General features: G+C 39.6%; 1 protein-coding gene across 2 annotated transcripts in view; it reads right to left on the reverse strand.

Moving 5' to 3' along the window:
* XRN2 (5'-3' exoribonuclease 2) overlaps positions 1–14,426 on the reverse strand; it is a 71,841-nt gene extending 57,415 nt beyond the window's left edge. For both annotated transcript variants that reach the window (XM_046678836.1, XM_046678837.1), the window contains exon 1: positions 14,283–14,426. In XM_046678836.1, the coding sequence (XP_046534792.1) occupies positions 14,283–14,357 (75 nt within the window). In that variant the 5' untranslated portion in view covers positions 14,358–14,426. The remainder of the gene's footprint in view (positions 1–14,282) is intronic.
* Positions 14,427–16,323: the final 1,897 nt, after the last annotated feature.

Below are 16,323 nucleotides of genomic sequence, written 5' to 3' on the forward strand. Positions count from 1 at the left end.
CAAACAAAAGTGAGATTCAAACAAATAGAGCTGGATAGTCACAAATATACCGCCAAGCCAAAAAAGCAAGCTGCAGAAGAATACATACAGTATACCACTTACAGAAAGTTATCAAACAGAGAAAACAGTACTAGGTACCGTTCAGGGATGAAGACATATGCAGTGAAAGCAGAGTTAGAAAAGCAAAGGAATGATAAACACCAATTTCAGGACAGTGGTTATCTTTGAGACACAGGGAAAGGAATGAGATTGAGCTTCAATTTGTATTTATAACTTGGAGAAAAGGATATCAAAAGGGATTTAAGGAAAGAAGTTATCAGACAGTGTTCTCTACATACATGCTGTGAATCAGGAAAGAGGGGCTTGATCAGAGGCAGTAAACGGGATAAGTGGTAAGGAAAGCAGGAGGTCAATTTGAGGGGGTCTCTTGAAGAAGATAACCTGATGACCCTCAAACATACCAAAAACAAACTCTATAAAGGCAGGAGGCTCTCTGCCTCTCCATCAAACCTCTACATTTCAAAGTCCACATTTGCTGTTCTCCTGTCAAGTAGACACCACACTTAGGAGAATCCAGACCCACTCTCTTTATGCTCCCCCGGAAGCCAGATAGTAAGTATTTTAGACTTGTTGGCCATATGATCTCAGTTGCAATGACTCATATCTGCCTTTGGAGAACGAAAGCAGCCATAAACAGCATGGACATGAACAGGTACAGCTGTGTTCCAATAACAGTTTATTTACAAGAACAGGAGGTCACTGGCTTGCTAACCTCTGCCCTACTGCCTAGCATACCACTAGGCTTATCGTAGCTCTTCAACGGATATTGAGTATAGCTACATGAGAATTTTTACTTCTACTACCTAGAAAGTATAGCATGAGAAAGGGGGCATGGGTGAGTCCTAATTTTGAGAAAAGAGCTCCAGGCATTCCCAATAAGGAAACTGAATATACTTTCCCCTCAGGAGTACTGTAGATATATTCAACACATTAATTATGTAAACTCAGAGTTTCTTTCTTCAAGAGAAAGATTTTGAAGCTCAGCAAATAAACTCACTCCTCAAGAGCCTTGCCGAATACAATGCCAACATGTCTCCTGCTGGGTTAGAGATCCTTAATCAACCAAAGGGCAGCTAAAAGGAGAGCCACTCTGAACCCTAAAACCAATTCATTTCAAATAACTTTTCAGTATCTCTTGGTTTTTCCAGAGGATAAACTGAGGGCACACTGTAGCCTTCCCTTTTTATTCCAAGACCACAGAAAGACTAAAAACAAACAAATAACCACAAATGCATAAGTGTACTGGAAAACCAGAAGAACCCTCTGTGGCTGAGAAATCATGAGGGATGCCTGAAATGTGGAAAACTAGTAGATCTGATAAGATGGGGTGCACAGCCTAAAACACGCAGAGAGGAGCTCGGCTGCCAAGAAGTGGGAGAACACAAGAAGGCTCCAGGCCCCAGAAAGGGGGCTCAAGGGACAGCCTCCGGATGATCCTTCAGTACCAGCAGCAGCAACAGCTAGGTGGGTCAACCCCTGCACTCTCCTCTCACCCCCTCAGGCCCCACATGGACCAGGCAACTTGAGATAGGCATTCCCAGAGAACATAGGCGCTTGAGTAGGAAAAGCAGTGTAGTGCTCTGGCTGACTAGAAGTTCCCCAGACGAACAAGGAGCACGCCTACCCAGAAGGCTGGCAGTCAAGGCAGTTCTGCCTAGCAGGAATCCTACTCCTCTTCTACTTCATGGAAAAAGAAAGGGATATATTTATCCCAAATAGGCAGTTGGGAAATTATCCTATTTGTACACAAAGATGCTACGGAATCAAAATAAAGAAGGTATTTAAAGAAATACAAATGGCACAAATATACAAATGGTGAGTCTGTATAAAAATACAACTTCACAGGTTTTGAAATAAACCCCCCAAATGAATTTCACACAAACTTACTGTTCCAGTCGATCTAATAAGGCTTTCTAGCTCCTCAAATGTGAAGCAGAAACCACTACTGACAATAACAGCTAAGTAGATGCATTTTTGTTTAAGTCTGCACAGCATTTAACAGCAGCATTAGAAAAACCATGAATCATGCCTGAAGTTCCACTGTAACACAAGTTCTTACTATTGGAAGTCAGATACCAAATTAGACAACTTGGTTTTACATTTCCCTTTAAGCAGCTTGGAACTCAAGAGAAAAACTGCAAAATGTGGATGATATTTTGGGAAGAAATGATCAAAAGGCTAATGAAAGTTTCAAATTGCAATATTTTGGTGAAAAATTCAGGCTATAAATTCTAATGTAGTTACCAAACAGAAAATTGTAATATTTTTAGTGATTAGTACTTTTTCAAGTTGTATGTCTATTAGGCCTTCATTTTTACACGTTAGTCAACAAGCACTACTAATTATCACTAACATTTATGGAGCACTTAAAACGTGACAGGCACTGTTCTACGGGATTCTGCTCATGGATTATTCCACTCTCTCCTCACAACAAGCCTGTGAGGCACAGAGCATTCCACTTATAAATGAGAACACAAATGTTTAGAGGGGTTAAGTGGCTTTTCCAAAGTCACACTACTGCCAAAGGACCCAGCAGTCTGAATCAGAGCTTGTATCTTAACCAGCATGCTAGACTGATTAATTATAATTTCACTAGATTCCACACGAATTTGCTGAACATCTATAACGTGAGCCAAGGACTACACCCAGTACTATAGAGGACACAAAATACCTAAGATGTATGAAATTGATCCTCACTCTCTAAGACATAAGAGCATTCTGGAGAGATCAACTTCCAGCATGACAGCATGAGGAGCTCTGCTTACCTGCTTCTCAGGGAAACCAGTCAAAATTTTTTAAAATAACATCATTTAAAGCCTTTGGAGGGGCCAGCCTGGTGGCGCAGCGGTTAAGTGCACACATTCCACTTCGGTGGCCCAGGGTTCGCCGGTTCAGATCCTGGGTGTGGACACGGCACTGCATAGCAAGCCACGCGGTGGTAGGTGTCCCACATATAAAGTGGAGGAAGATGGGCACAGATGTTAGCTTAGGGCCAGTCTTCCTCAACAAAACGAGGAAGACTGGCAGCAGATGTTAGCTCAGGGCTAATCTTCCTCAAAATAAATAAATAAATAAAGCCTTTGGAAACAATCCTAGGAGCAAACAGCACTCTAGTCACAAAAACCTATGAAAATTCAGCACTGACAATGCAACACAGCATGGAAATTTTAAACCTAAAGACTCTCAAGAACAGTGCAAGTTGTGGTGAAAACCAATTGGGAAGAGAATCTTGGATCTAATGAAGATACAGCCTAGACTATAGGCCAGCTAGTCTGAAGGAGAACCAGAGAATAGGACAGCTAGGAAGAGCCTCCCTGGGGTGGGAACAAATACCAAACACTAACCTCAGAAACGAATCCCTGGGAGGAGCCACAATTTGACTAGATTAGTCTATATAGGAATTCATGACCCAGGGCACTGCTAAAAACAACAGAGAATGGGCCAGATTTAGCAGAGGTTAACTGCTACGTGTGATGAGGGAAAGAGTGCACAAGAGCCCTACCTGTACCACTGTCATCCTAGGGTGGCTCTGGGCATGCCCCAAATTGCAGCTCCCTGAGGAGCAATATCAGAGGTATAACACAGTGAGGAAGAAATACACATCATTAAAATAATTCAGCTGCTAAATAAACAAATAACAGTAACAAGTCCTGCAAAAGTTTGGGGGTGGGGAGCCAATACCCAGAGTTGATACAACAGACTATCTAAAATGTCCTGTTTGCAGCAAAAAACTATCAGGCCTGTAGAAAAACAGAAAAGTATGACCCATACACTGGGAAAAAAGCAGGCAACAGAAACTGCCTGTGAGAGTGTCCAGAAGAGAGTTTAAAGTAGCTACTATAAGTATGTTCACAGAACTAAACAGAAGTATAAGAGAAAACTAAATCCAAAGCAAGCAGAAAGAAGGAAATAAACAGAGCAGAAATTCATGGAGTAGAGAAAAAATAAAGAAACAATCTATGAAACCAAAAGTTGGTTCTTCAAAAAGATCAACAAAATTGACAAACTTCTGGCCAGTTTGACCAAAAAAAGAGAGAAGATTCAAACTACTTGAATCAGAAACATAAGAGAAGACAATACTGCCAACATAATAGAAACAAAAAGGATTATAAAGACATACTATGAATAATAGTACACAAATTAAATAACTTGGATGAAATGGACAAATTACTAGAAATACACAAACTACAAAAATGACTCAAGATAATGTGCCTAAAGCTACAAGTGAACGGATTGAATCAATAATCACAAAACTACCCACAAAGATAAGCTCAGGCCTAAACGGTTTCACCACTGAAATCCACCAAACAGTGAAGGAAGAATTAATATCAATTCTTGGGGAAAAAAAAAAAACAGAAGAGGAAGAAACACTTTCCAACACATTTTATGGGGCCAATATTACCCTGATACCAAAATCAGACAAAGATGTCACAAGAAAACAAAACTACACACTAATATCTCTTATGAACATGGATGTAAAAGTCCTCAACAAAATACTAGCAAACTGAATCCAGCAATATATAAAAAGAATTATACAACATGACCAAGTGTGATTTATCCTAAGAATGCAAAGTTAGTTTAACATCCAAATATCAATTAATGTAATACACCATACAAATAGAATGAAAAACAAAAATAATAGGACCACTTCAACAGATGCAGAAAAAAGCATTTGACAAAATCCAACAAGCTTTCATGATTAAAAAAAAGAAAAACTCAACAAACTAGGAATAGAAAGGAAGTTCATCAATATAAAGGGCACCTGCAAAAAATCTCCAGTTAACATCATATTTAATGTTAACTGGATGGTTTCCCTTTAAGATCAGGAACAAGACAAAGATTTCTACTCTTGCCATTTCTATTTTAAATTGTAGTGAAGGTTCTAGGCAGGGCAATATGGCAAGAAGAAGAAAAAAAAGGCATCTATATTGGAAAGGACAAGGTAAAATTATCTCTATTTGCATGATGTGATCCTGTATATAGAAAATCCTAGGAATCTACTAAAAAATTATTAGAAGTAATATGAGTTCAGCAAGGTTGCAGGATACAAGATCAATACACAAAAACCAATTTAATTTCTATACATCTGCATTGAAAAACCTAAAAGTAAAACTAAGAAAACACTTCTATTCACAATAGTATCTAAAAATAGGAATAAATTTAACCAAAGAAATGCAAAACTTATACTCTGAAGCTAATTCCAAGTTCACACAGAATTGTAAGGGAGCCAGAACTGAGGAAATAATTCTAAAAAAGAATAAATAGAAGATTAATACTTCCAAATTTCAAAACTTACTACAATGCAACAGTAATCAAGATAGTGTGGTACTGGTACAAGGATAACACATGGATCAATGAAATAGAACTGAAAGACCTGAAATAAACCTATACAACTATGTTCAACTGATTTTTGACAATGGTGCCAAGACCATTCAATGAGAAAAGAACAGTTTTCAACAAATGGTGCTGTGACGATTGGATAGCCACAAGCAAAATAATGGAGTTAGACCCTCACCTTACCCCATATTCAAAAGTTTACTCAAAATGGATCATACACTTAAATTTAAGAGCTAAAACGGTAAAACACTTAGAAGAAAACACAGGCATAAATCTTCACGACCTTGTATTGGACAATGGACTTTCAGATATGACACCAAAAGCACAAGCAACTAAATAAAGTTAGATTTCATCATCAGAATTAAGAACTTTTATGTTTCAAAGGACACTATCAAGAAAGTGGAAAGACAATCCAGAATGGGGAAAAATATCTGCAAATCATATACAGATCAAGAACTTATACTATATATCATACAGAACTAAATCATATACTAATAAGGAACTTGCGTTCAGAACATATATATTAAAAAAATTCTTACAATTCAGTAATAAAAAGACAATCAATTTAAAAATAGGCAAAGAACCTAAACAGACATTTCTCCAAAGAAGATATACAAATGGCCATGAAAAGATGCTCAATATCATTAGCCATAAGGGAAATGCAAATCAAAACCACAATGAGATACCACTTCATACCCACAAGGAAGGCTAAAATTAAAGTCAGATAACTAAGTGTTAGTGAGAATGTGGAGAAACTGGAACCGTCAAACACTGCTGATGGGAATGTAAAATGCTGCAGCCACTTTGGAAAACAGTCTGACAGTTCATCAAATAATTAAACACAGAGCTACCATGTAACCCAGCAATTCCACTCGTAGGTATATATCCAATAAAATGACAACATGTTCAAGCGGCGGGCCCTGTGGTCTAGTGGTTAAGTTCAGCACACTCCACTTCAGCAGCCTGGGTTCTGTTCCCACACATGGACCTATATCACTCATTGGCAGCCATGCTGTGGCAGTGACCCACATACAAAATAGAGGAAGATGGGCACAGATGTTAGCTCAGGCCAAATCTTCCTCAAGCAAAAACAGGAAGATTGGTAACAGATGTTAGCTTGGGGCAACTCTTCCTCAGCAAAAAAAAAAAAAAAAAAAAAAGCACCTACACAGAAACTTGTACATGAATGTAGCAGCATTATTCATAACAGTTAAAATGTGGAAACAACCCAAATGTCCACTGACACAAAAATGGATAAACAAAATGTGCCATTTTCATACAAACATCCATACAATGAAACATTATTTGGTCATAAAAAAGAATGAGATATTAATACATGATACAACATAAATGTACCTTGAAAATACAATGCTAAGTGAAAGAAACAAGGCAAAAAAAACCCAACATACTATATGATTCCATTCATATGAAGGTCAAAATAGGGAAATCTATAGAGACATAAAGTAGCTTAGTGGTTGCTTAGGGATGGGGCAAGTGGGGTCAGGAGATAGAGGGATGGTAGCTGAAGGGTACAGGTCTCTCTTTGAGGTGATGAGAATGTTCTAAAATTTACTGTGGCGATGGTTGCACATATCTGTCAATATACAAAAATACCATTGAATTAAAGACTTTAAGTGGGTGAATTGTACGGTACGTGAATCATAGCTCAGTAAAGCTGCCTAAAAAATGTAGTAGCCAACTCCAAAAAAAGTATCACTGTCAAGAAAACAGAATGTAGGTTCAGGAAGCAACATCACTTTTGTTCACTACTATCTTCCCCGCCCTTAAAGCCATGTCCGTATGTTTGCCCAAAAAAAAGGACTCAATGAAAGAGAAGACTGAGAGGAAAAAGCGGGGCAGGAAAGCTGGATTTCACCACATGAAAACAGCACAATCCTACACTGTGCAATGTTACCAAGAGTTAGGCACAAAAATATCCCCACTTACAAACTACTGAAGACTAACTTACCAAATAAATTTCTGAACATCAAGTGCTTCTGTGCAAGGCCCTGTTTGAAGCACTTAACTTGTACTAATTGATTTAATCCACAAAACCACCCCATGTGGTACATACACAGCTGATCTTCATTATTCATGACTTCCATATTTGTGAATTTACCTACTCACTAAAATTTTTTTGGAACCCCAAATCAGTATTTGCAGCTTTCTCATGGTCATCTGCAAACATGAGCAGAGCACTGAAAAATCTGAGCAACACACACATTCCAGTTGAGGTGAGACAAGGTGACATTCTGCCTTCCTGAAGCTCTCGTACAGAGATGACCAGAGGACAGGGATGGTAGGGAGCAGTATGGTGTAATGCAAGAAGCACCAGTTCTTTAGAATTTAAGAGAGTATAAGTCACTTTCCCCAAATCAGAAAGCTAATGAATGGAGGACCGTATGAGCCAAGGACAAAAAGTGAAGAAACTGATGGCTGAATGAAATGAGTAGTTAAAAAGCCAAAAAAGTAGATAAAATGAAATCATAAAAAATACTTAAACCAAAAGAAGCAGAAGAATTGGAAAAAGGAAATAGACAGACGCGACAGAAAACAAATAGTAAGACAACAGATTTAAATCTAATCATTTCAATAACCACATTAAATGTAAATGTTCTAAATGCCCCAATTACAAGGCAGAGATTGGGAAAACAGTTTGGCAGTTCCTCAAAAAGGCAAACACAGAACTTACCATATGATCTAGCAATTCGACTCACAGGTACATACCCAAAGAAATGAAAGCAGGGATCACTCACAGGTATACACTCAAAACATTGATCAGGCATACAATACTTGTCCACCAACATTCATAGCAGCACTATTCACAACAGCCAAAAGAGAAAAATAACCCAAATGCCCAAAGAAAATGTGATATACACATACAATGGAATATCATTCAGCCTTAAAAAGAAATGAAACCCTGACACATGGTAAACATGGATGAATCTAGAAAACATGCTAAGTGAAATAAGCCAGAGACAAAATAACAAATATTGCATGATTCCACTCATCTTAGGTACCTAGAAGAGGCAAATTCATAAGACAAAAAGTAGGGGAGAAGGGAGAACAAGGAACTATTGTTTAATGGGTACGGTTTCTGTTTGGGATGATGAAAAAGTTCTAGAAATGAAGAGTCACGATGGTTTCACAATATTGTGAATATACTTAATGCCACCAAATTCTAGACCTTAAAACGGTTAAAATGGCAATTTTTACGTCATGTATATTTTGTCACAATAAAAAACAGGACAGAGACCAAACTATAAAAAAGCAAGATCCAAGTGTATGTTACCCACAAAAACAAAAAAAAAAATACTTTAAATATAAAGACACAAACAAGCTATAAGTAAAAGGATGGAAAAAGATTATGCTAATACTAGTCAAAAGATGTGGCTATATTAATATTGGACAAAGCAGATTTCAGAGCAAAAAATATTACCAAGGATAAAAGGAGATCATGTTATAACGATAAAGGAGTACATTCATCAAGAAGACATAATAATCCTAAGCTTTCACGCACCCAATAAAAGAGCTTCAAAATGCAAGCAGCAAAAAATAACAGAACTAAAAGAAGAGACAGACAAATCCAAAAAATCATAGTAGGAAAGTTCCACACCCCTACCAATAATTGATACAACAAGGAGACAGAAAACCAGTTTAAGTGTTGTTCAAGTCTTCCATATCCTATCAACAAGCATGATAACATTTATAGAATGCTCCACCCAGCAACAGCAGAACTTATATCTTTCTCAAGTCAAAATGAAACAGTTACCAAGACCATATTCTGGGCCATAAAACAAACCAGATAAGCTTTCAAAAGATTCCAATTATATAAGCAAAGCATGTTCTCTGACAAGGGAACTAAATTAGAAATCAATAACAGAAGAAATGTCTGGAAAGTACCCCAAATATTTGAACATTAAGTAATATTCTCCTAAATAACCAATGGGCCAAAGAAGAAGTCAAAGAGGATATTAGACAGTATTTGTTACTGAATGAAAATGAAAACACAACATGCCATTATTTGTGACATGTAGCTGAAACAGTACCTAGAAGGCAGTTTATGGTACACAACACCTATATCAGAGAAGATGCAATGTACCAAAGCAATGGCTTCAGCTTCCTTCTTAAGAAACAAGGACAAGCATCTCAAGCTAAACCCAAAGTGACCATAAGAAATAAACAGTAAGACTAAGGGCAGAAGCTGATGAAACAGAAAACAGAAAAACAACAGAGAAAAGTCAATGAAACCAAAAGCTAGTTCTTTTGGATCAATCCAGCCAGCCTGTTAACACAACAAAAGCAAAAGAATAAAATCAGCATCAGGAATGAGAGAGGTGACATTACTACATTTTCTATCAATAGTAAAAGGATAATAAGGAATACTATGAACAACTTAATGTCAACACATTTGACGACTTAGATGAAATGGACAAAGTCTGTGAAAAATACAAACTACAAAAGCTCATTCAAAAAGAAACAGATAATCTGCATAGTTCTATGCCTACTAACAAAATTAAATTTGTAGGCAAAAACCTTACCCCAAAACTTCAGGTCCAGACAGCATCACTGGTGAATTCTACCAAATATTTAAGAAAGAAATAATACCAATTCTATACACACACTTCCAGAAAACTGAAGAGGGTATACACCTCGCAACTCAATCTAAGGCCAAGGTTTCTCTAATACCAAAACTAGACAGACATTTCAAGAATACTACAGACAAATATCCTTTTTGAATATTAATGTAAAAATTCTCAAGAAAACTTTAGCAAATTGAATCCAACAGTATACAAAAATAATATACTATGACCAAGTGGGATTTATCCAAGGAATGCAAGGTGAGTTTAACATTTTGAAATCAATGTAATTGATCATATTAAAAAACGAAAAACAGAAACCATAGGATGAAGGAAAACTATAAAACATCTCTAAGAAAACACAAGAGAAGTTCTTAGCGATCTTGGCTTTGGCAAAGACTGTTAATACAAATATTGTTAAATGCAATAAAAGAGAATAAATATGAGAACATATTAAAAAAAAGACTTCATTCAAATTAAAAACTTTTGTTCTTTGCACTGCTAACAAGTAAAAAGGCAAGCTACAAAGTAAAAGAAAATATTTGCAAAAGACATATCAATATGTAAGAAAACTCTACAATTCAATAAAATAAACAACTTAAAAATGAGCAAAAGATGAAGAGACATCTTGCTCAAGAAGATATATAGAAGGCAAATAAGCACCTGAAAAGATGTTCAATGTCATTTGTCATTAGGGAAATGAAAATTAAAATGACAATGAGCACACTAGAATGGCTAAAACTAAAAAGCCTAACCACACTAAGTGTTGGGTAAGGAAACGGAGCAACTAGAACTTTCATACACTGCTGGTGGCAATGTAAATCATACAATCACTTTAGAAAACAATCTAGCAAGTTTTTCTTTTTCTTTTTTATTTTTTTTCCTTTGCTGAGGAAGATTCACCCTGAGCTAACATCTTGCCAATCTTCCTCTTTTTATATGTGAGCCACCATGACAGTGTGGCCACTAACAGATAAGTAGTGTAGGTCCACACCCAGGAACCAAACCCGAGTTGCTCGAGTGGAGAGCGCCAAATTTAACCACTAGGCCACCAGGGCTGACCTGAGTTTTCCTTTTTAAATAATCACATACCCACCGTACAAGTGAACGATTTCACTCCTGGATATTTTCTGTAAAGAAATGAAAGCATACGTCCACACAAAGACTTGTACACTAATGTTCACAGAAGTTTTTTTGTTTAATAACCAAAAACTGGAAACAATCCAAATGTTCCTTAATCAGGTGAATGAATAAACAAAATGTGATATATGCACAACATAGAATACTATTCAAAAATAACAAGAAATGAACTATTGCTACATGTAAGAACATGGATGAATTTCAAAATAACTATTCTGAATCAAAGTGACCAAAGTAAAAAAAGAGTACATATTATATAATTCCATTCATATAAAATCGTAGGAAATGAAAACTTATCTACAGAGTTGGAAATAAATCAGTGGTTGACTAAAGATGGGCAGCGGGGAGGGGCTGTAAGGAGGAATAACAAAGGGCCAGAAGGAATGTTTTAGAGGTGATGTTCATCATCTTGGTGATGGTTTCATGGATGTACAAGTATGTCAAATGTACTAAATTGTACACTTTAAACATGTGCAGTTTGTTGTAGGACAATTACACTCCAATAAAGCTGCAAAGGGGGAGAAGAGGAGGGGGAGAATGGAGAGACAAAAGAAAAATAAATCCATCTAGGAGGACCAGTATGCAGAGTTCAGAGAGGGCAGTGAAAAAGGAGGTCAAGAAAAACATCAAAGAGCATTACCTAGAATTGAAGAACACAGTCTCCAGAATCAAGAGTCAGCCAAGTATTGATGAAAATAAACTTAAATTTTTAAAAAAACCTATAATTAAGTACATAATCTTGAACACTTACACTACCAAGGATAAAGATCCTTTAAAAATTCAGAAAGAAAAACAGATTGCAAAAAAATGAAAGCAGAACACAGAAATTAAGAGCATGGCCTTCTCGGTTTGGGCACTGGCTCTGAGATGTATTAGCCAAGTGACCTTGAGTACATTACTTAACGCTTCTGTGCTTCAGTTTTCTCATCTGTAATAATAACAACAGTAAGTAGTAGTAGTCATGCGGTTATGAGGATTTAATAAATTAATTTGTAAAGTGCCTAGAACAGTGCCTGGTACAGGTTAAATACTACATAAGCGTTGGCTAAATTAAAAAATCACGTTAAGATTCAACTTCTCATCAACAATACTGGATGACGTAAGTCAAAAGAACAACCCTTTCAAAGTTTTGAGGGAAAGTAATTTTCAAACCCAAACTCTAAAGGACAGCCTCACGGCCGAGTGGTTGAGCTCCCAAGCGCCGCTCAGGCAGCCCACGGTTTCGCCGGTTTGGATCCTGGGCGAGGACATGGCACCGCTCATCAGACCATGCTGAGGCGGCATCCCACATGCCACAACTAGAAGGACCCACAACTAAAATCTACAACTATGTAATGGGGGGATTTGGGGAGAAAAAGCAGAAAAGATTTTTTTTAATCCTTTAAAAAACTCAAACTCTATGCCTAGCTAATGATCACTCATATATACAAGGATAGAACGGACTCAGAAAACTCATATCCCACACAGCATTTCTTAAGAATTCAATTGAGTATAAAAATCAAGGAAGGATTTAAGCCAAGAAAGATGATCATCAGAAAATAGTACCCTCAATTGAAGAAAGGAATTTTTTAAAATCCAAGGAAGCAGCTTTCCAGTAAGTCTAAATAACCAGGTGTGACACGAACAGAAAATATAGACCTCAAAAAGGGGTGTCAGTCGACCCGCGCGCGGCCCAGTGGTTGGGTTTGCGCGCTCCACTTCGGTGGCCCAGGGTTTCGCAAGTTCGGATCCTGGGCACCGACCTAGCACCGCTTATCAGGCCATGCCGAGGTGGCGTCCCACATAGCCCAACTAGAAGGACCTGCAACTAAAATATACAACTACGTACTGGGGGGATTTGGGGAAAAGAAAAAAAAGGGGGGGAAGACTGGCAACAGGTGTTAGCTCACGGCCAATCTTAAAAAAAAAAAAAGAAAAAAAAAAGGCATGTTACTTAAACTTACAAAGCTTACCAAGAGAAGAAATACAATGATTTACTCTCAGGAATGGGGTGGGGAGCGCTACATAAGTGACTAAATCCTCTTCTATCATAGCTAGAATTCAATACATCCAAATCAATACATCCAAACCCAATAAATCAGGCATAAGCATGATATTAGAGACAGAACCAAAACAGTTAAAAGTGGTTATCTCTGGAGAGTAGAAATGAGATGAGATCCAAGTAAAGTTTGATGAAAGTTTTAAAAAGAAAGGAAATGAGCATTCAGTTTACCCGTTTCTCTTTGGGAAAAACACAAGGAATACTGAGACTGTCATCAAAACCAGGTTTTCAGTTCCTCCTTAGGAACTAAGCAAAACTCAAGATCTCACCAACCTAAGCCAAAGAAATCCGTTCACAGTGACGCACTGGCACTTCCTTCAAAAATGAAGGGGACGGGAGGGAGCGGACCACGAAGTGCCGCTAAACCTTCCCAATCCAGAAATTCTAATTAAGAGTACAAAACCGAACTCGGACGAAATCACAGAATCGATAAACATAAAACTCAAGAACTGCCAGAAGTCGACGTATACAGTAACAAACAACAAAAAGTGTTTAAGCGCATCCAGGAATTCTGACAATTTCAACAAGTATGATGTCCAGCAGTCGGGGCACCTAGAGAAGGGGGGCACTTATCAGACTTCTATCCCGTCTGAGACGTTTCTAAGGTGCTGCTTTCACCGTAGGATCTAAAACAGTAACAAAAGGCCTTTCACCCTAGGAGACAACCTTTCAGGCATGGACAGTAAACAACGAAAAGCTCGCCGCGGGGATTACTTTCCGAGGCTGGCATCAGCACGCGCGCATCGCTAACCAGCTAACTGTGCGGAGCAGCCGTGCGCGGCCCAACAGCTTTCAGCCTCCTCTGAAACCCAAGGTGCGCGGAGCCAGGAGGAAACAAAGCCGTGGGCGGGGCCTTCCCGTCCGGAAAAAGCGGGCAGGGGAGGAGCAGCCCTCCAGGGAGTTCAGACCCCGCACGGCCCTCGCCCTGCCCAGGCCCCTCTCCAGGGCCGCGAATCCGATTGCCGGCACCCAACCGCGTGTCGGGCCCCGGCTGCCCGCGAGGGCGACAGAGCGGCGCGGGCCCGGCCCGGCGCCCCAGGGTCAGGCAGCGGTCCCCGAGGGCCGTGGCCCCGACGCGCCGGGGCTCCGGGGTTTAGCGTAGCGGCCTCCAGGCCCCTCCTCACCTTCTCTTCCACGCAGTTGACAATGATGGACGGGTACTTGCGACTGAGCCAGCGAAAGAAAGCCGGGACTCCCATAGCGGCGGCGCGGCCCAGAGGAACGTAACCAGAGAGACAGGCAGGAGCGGCGGCCGAGGGCACCGGCACTTCCTCCCACGTGCGCGCCGTCGACAGGAAGTGACGTCACGGCGCCGCCGCCGGGGAAGCCGGGAAAGAGCCTCGGGTGGGCGAAGCAGCGTTGTGCTCCGAGTAGTTGTTGGACTCCGTGTTCCTTGGCAGACTAGGTGGTGAGGCCTGCGGCCGGCCTCGCTTGGCGCGCTCGCTTCCAGTGGTTCCAGTCTTGGAGCCCGAGGTGGACCGCGTGTGAGTCGCGGGGAACCCCGGGCGGCGCCGTGGCCGCGGCTGCCGCAGCAGCTCGCTTTCCCAGCCTTCGGGGTACCCGGGGGCGAGGTGCCCACCTTCCGCCCGCTCCAGGGGAGGTCTTTTTTGCCGGTTGAATCACCTCTTTCTCCGCCATCTCAATTCTGAGTAGAATCAAAGCATATAAACTGGTTAGTCATTTCTATTTCCTGGTTTCTTCAGGTTTTGTGCCACGGTACATACTTGGACTATCAAAGAAATATTTTCAGGTATTTTACAGTAATGAGTCCTGGTTTCCATAAGTAACTCACTTTAAATAGTTATAAAATGGGGTCTAGCCGGCATTTAGCATAAAGTCAACCTTCCAGCTACACTTATGAGTATAAAATAATTGCTGCTCTCACTCTCCAGCATTTATTTGAGTGCTTAGAATGTGCTAAAACGTTGGCTAAGGGATTATCTCATTTTGAAACCGGCTCAACACAACATAAGGGAAGCCATATTGTAGAAAAGAGACCATATTGTAATTTTGAATGATCTCTGACTGACTGAGCTAGCTGTATTTGCACCCCCCAGGGGATCCACCTGCTTTGTAGATTTTATGACCCCTGCTTGTGCATATACCTCCCAGCTGCTCTAAGACGATAGCTCCGTTCCTTTGAGTTTACATCCAGAAATGTGATGACCACAGAACAGAGAGTCTGCTGATAGCCATCATCAATGAAAACTGAAAGATATGCTGTGGTAACTCCTGGGTCAACTTTCCTAACCCCTCCTCTATAACCCACTGGCCTATATAACTGCTTCAAGATTCCATGCCCCCTTTGTCTTTTGGACATTAGTGGGTCATCTTGCCTCTTGCTAACAAGGTGTAATAAAATGCCCTTTTTCTGCCGCCATCTTGTGTCTTAGACAATTGGCCTTGTGTCTTGCAGGAAGCAGATGAGTGCTTTGTGCAGTAACAATTTGATCATCACTTGAGCCTTCTGAGAGTTTATATATTATTATCCTCATGTAACAGATGAGAAAGCCAAGTTGTCGAGGGGTTAAGTTACTTGCTTATTCATACAGCTTCAGCCCCAGTAAAGAACACGTGATGATCTTTCTGTCCTTGCACTAACGGGATGCTTTTATCCTTTATTTTCTGATGGCTTCAAATACTTTTTTCCAGCATATAAAAAGACAGATCTGGAAGAAGAGATATTTATGTCCATTTGCTCAAGCCTGAAAGTGTGTCTCCCTGGAATCCCCTCTTGGCTTGACAAATCACAGTCAATCCTAAAAGCTCACCTCAGGAGGCCTCTATGAAAGTATTTCTTCATGCTACCTGCAAACATTTATTGCTTCCTCTTCTGTGGTCGGATGTCACTTTAAACTGCTTTAAACTGTTTAAACTGCTGGTGTGGAAATTAAGGAAATGGTTATCCCATGTTTTACTTAAAGACAGCCAAAACTATTCCAGAGTATTATGTCTATTGTGAAGTCTCTCATTTCTTTTGGAAATAGCCCCTCAGCAGGTATTTGTTTCCCCTAGAGGTGCTATGTTCTTATAGGAATACACATGTGGTAGGTGATTGAACAGTTGGGCAAATTGAGCTTTGAGAGTCCTTGCCCTACATTTTTGAACTTAGAATCATGAGGAAGGTAAGGTAGGTCCTCCCAGATGGTTGAAAGCTGAAAGAAA

This window comes from Equus quagga, chromosome 12, assembly GCF_021613505.1.
Source record: "Equus quagga isolate Etosha38 chromosome 12, UCLA_HA_Equagga_1.0, whole genome shotgun sequence".
Classification (NCBI taxonomy): Eukaryota; Metazoa; Chordata; class Mammalia; order Perissodactyla; family Equidae; genus Equus; species Equus quagga.